At 40.4% G+C, this 4,034-nt stretch overlaps 1 protein-coding gene across 4 annotated transcripts in view; it reads right to left on the reverse strand.

Annotated features, from left to right (window-relative positions):
• nptx2a (neuronal pentraxin 2a) overlaps nucleotides 1-4,034 on the reverse strand; it is a 15,976-nt gene that overhangs the window by 1,124 nt on the left and 10,818 nt on the right. For 3 of the 4 annotated variants that reach the window (XM_032536762.1, XM_032536759.1, XM_032536760.1), the window contains one exon: nucleotides 1,095-3,486. In XM_032536762.1, coding sequence (XP_032392653.1) covers nucleotides 3,259-3,486 — 228 coding nt within the window. In that variant the 3' untranslated portion in view covers nucleotides 1,095-3,258. Of the gene's footprint in view, nucleotides 1-1,094; nucleotides 3,487-4,034 lie in introns of those variants that run through there. The other variant, XR_004335180.1, reaches the window with a different exon arrangement.

The raw sequence follows: 4,034 nt of genomic DNA on the forward strand, positions 1-4,034 counted from the left end.
CACACACACACACACACACACACACACACACACACACACACACACACTCTCTCTCTGTAACAAAGATGATGCTTTTTAGTTCAATTCCCCTCTCAGTTAGGTTTCATTAGTTCCATACACCACCTTCTGAAAGATAATTTCTCTGATGCACAATGTTCAACAAACCTGAGGGAGAATGGCTGCAATTACAGTAAAGCAGAAGGTGTGATCTGACAGCAGCAATCAGTTTGTCAAAAAACCTGAACACATCTTTTGTTGGGTTTCACAAACAGACTCACGCACTCCTACATACAGGCTTCTTCTCCTGCATGAACAATATGATGGATGCATCAAACACAGGCCTTTCCATGCTTTGCACCACCTTAGCGATCGCATTCATTGAAATAATATCTTGTTTTCTAGTTGTAACAAATGTGAAGATAAGAAAACCTTCTGAAGGTAGCGAGGATTGTATGAGAGACCACGTAGTGTATTACCCATTGTCATTATATCTGCAGAATCCTTTTTTCTTTAGAGTTATGAGAAGACTGTTTTTTACACAAACAAATACATCTATCTTTTATTTAGACGTAAGTTGAAATGTTTTCTTTAATTATTAATTTATACTTTGAAAACATTGGGATGTGTAGTGAATGTTACAGTAGCAATGCAATGAAAATTTAAAATACAGAATATGCTGGAAAAAAACACACATACACACATATTTTACATTGTTAGTTGTCTATCAGAGGCCTCAGAATGTTTGTTCTGTTAAAAAAAAACAGGGGCCCCTGGTGCGTCACCACCAACCCACTGGCAGTAGCGTCCACACAAAGCATTGAGGAGAATGAAGAAGGCTCACAGTGTCCTACATTGTAGCAGCTCCCTTAATCCACATGAGCAGATTTTTTCATTTCCACCTGGACATCTGCCAATCCAGCGGATTTCTCCACTGCTGACAACATTACACTGCCCAGATGAGAGGACATATACTTGCCTGTGTATTATGGCTAGTCCTACAAATGTTATGGCTATACCAACTGGACAAATACACACATCTCCGCTAGAATTAGTGGGACCAGAAACGTCAAAAAAGTGAGCTTTGTTAATCTCCATCAAAGTTTCATTAAAGTTACTTTATTGAGAAACATCATTGACAAATGGTGCATGACATTGGCAGGGTTACACTCCACTCTGACTTCATCACTAATGCAGTGCAATGATATTTTAATCAAACATGCTTCAACTGTTCAAACATCTGTTTGGCTTTTCTGTTGCTGCTTTAATTGCCACACCTCTGGAATTTGTCTTATCTTTTATTGGGTGCAAAAAGACATTCAACCACATGTCAGAAAGGTGCAAAACTGAAATGGGTATTGCACATTAAGGTGACTTTCAAACAATTATAGCAAACACGTTTTTATTTTCCTTGTGTCAGTGGCTGCACTGCTACTGAGCTGTTAGTCCACAAGCGAAAGCACATATGGTTCTCACAAAAAGGCCATTCACCATATATTTTTTTGAATTTTGTTTTACATAATGTGCTGCTAATGGACAAAAATCATGAGCAGAAAAAGCAAATAAAATACACTTTCTACAGGACAGATGTCTCCTGATTTCACATTGAAACATTGTTAATAAAGACACTCAAAAGAGGAACAATCACAATGTGTTGGTGACAAATCCAACAAGTGCATCCTCACATTTTATAACATTCTGCGCTGTCTAGTAGCCGACTGCATCATATCTTTTCTATTATATATTCAAATACATTTGTTTCTATTATGGATATAAGCTGTTTAATGGTTTCTGTACCAGTGTCTACTCTGTGAGGAAATTCTACAATGAAATAATAAAAAAGAAACTGATACCGATTTGTCTTTGTTGCACCTTTTACATTGTTTCCTGATGGGGCTCCAGCACCAGGCTTGATATCAATATTTTACTGACAAACAGTATTGAAACAAATGTTCACCACGGCATTAAGGACTAACATAAATCAAGCAGCAAAAAGCATCAAATTTATTCACTAAGCAGCGCCAAAATCAATCCATTGATTCCCTACATTATTTAAAAAATATCTATCATATCCCGGGATCAAAATTAGTCTTCTTGTTCAGTGAGAGGAAATTAAGACATTCATAAGATTCATGTTCATAGAGTGTTGTACTCTAGACGTTATCGATTATGATGCACTTGGCTTTTAGAAACGCCAGCGGACCAATGGCTGCTCACCACCACGGTCATTCATGAACACAGATAATTACTACCCAGATGAGGAGTTAAGGATCGTCCTTGAGGGATAAGCCCAGTCCCTGCCCTCACTGGACACTCGGCAGGCATCCACAGCTCTGTCGATATGCCAGTCCTGGGCATCTGTCCGACATTGCTATTAACCTGAGCAGAGCCAGCCCATCCATAAAGCTGTTTGGGATGTGGCAGCTGCTCAAGGGGCAGAGAGGTATTAAGCATAGATTTAACAAGAATGAAAATGTCCTCCCTCCCTCATAATCTCTGGTATTTTTACACGCAAGACAAGCCATACACACATGAGCATACAAACACGCTCTTACATAATGCTGTCAGCACGCTGCATTGGCTCGTTTGGACACATCACACACGTTCTGCGTATTGACAGAAAGCATGCACTGCCACTTCTGAACTGACTTCACTGCTTGGGGCTCATTCAAAATATTTAGACATTCTGCCATGTCTTAAAGTAGCCTAATCAACAGCAAGGGCTGTTCTTGTCCACTTTGAACATTAAATCCACCTCATTTCACTGCCTCATGTGTCTTCAAACAGCCAGGGAGCTCGCAGCAGGAAGTACTCTACCATGTAACACGGGAATAGTGTTCCACGGCACATCAAAGCCTGTTTGAGCTCACATTCACTGCAAATACAGTGCAGCATTGTCAGTATAATGAATGCAACCAAAAAGAGCTGTTTTCAAAGAGGAGTCAAACAAAAGCTGATCTACTGAAGAGAAAATACAGAATGATAGTAGGTCATATTATTACAGTAGACTGATGCAACAGCATGTCTTCTTCAGATGAGCACACTGATGTGAAGTCTCCTGTAATGTCCTCAGCGTTCAAATTAAATGGACATATCAACAGGTGAGTCCTTTAAACGTTGAGTCTTTGAGACTGCGCAGTCATCCATATAAATATGTAAAAATGTTGCATTGGTACCCCTATATTTGAGAATTGACTGAAGCAACATACAGTCATAATCTCGAACCCAAAGGCTATACTCAATTTCCTTACATCAGATCCTTTAGGAATCAAAAGCACGATCTTCACAGATCTCCAGAGCAGTTTTACTTGCACCACCAAACACTTCCACATTTGCATCAATCCATGGAACCACGTTGCCAGGCATGTAAGCCGAGCAGTTGGCCAGACCCATGATGTCCACGGGCCGCAGTACTCGGTCCCACATGTTGAACTGGCTCAGCTCGCCCACAAAGGCCTGGGTGGCGTCAAAACGGCCTCCAACTATGTCCTTCATGGAGAAACAGGAGATGAAAGTTTGTGAGTTAACTTCCAAAGGAAATGTAAACAGACTTTAATTCTGTTTGATTTTCATCAAACTGCAAAACAACTCTGGACATTTTTCAGTGAACACTTTCAAATATCCAAGTGTAGTGCAATCTCAAATGCTATGCAACATGCAGCAATCTCCCCTTGTGTGAATGACAGAACATATCCCTCATTAGACGCCACACTGATGCAGTAAGTTAATGGCCCTCTGAGGATATTATTCATATTCGCTGAACATTTATGAAGTATACACATGGCACTGTCATGGAGCTAAATGCTAGAATAACTTGCTAACGCAGCTCCCAAAGGCGTAAAGGTGCAGTTTAGACGTAGACGAATGATAATAAGAATGGTAATGCTGAAAGGGCCATAATAGCGTGAGAAGAGCCTCCCAGCTTTCTCTCCCCTGCTTCCTGCTTTGCACCTCCAGCACTTAACTAACACCCAGGGATTTTACCAACACAAGGAAAAACACACACACACACACACACACACACACACACACACACA

The sequence above is a fragment of the Etheostoma spectabile genome, chromosome 15 (assembly GCF_008692095.1).
Source record: "Etheostoma spectabile isolate EspeVRDwgs_2016 chromosome 15, UIUC_Espe_1.0, whole genome shotgun sequence".
NCBI classification, from domain to species: Eukaryota; Metazoa; Chordata; class Actinopteri; order Perciformes; family Percidae; genus Etheostoma; species Etheostoma spectabile.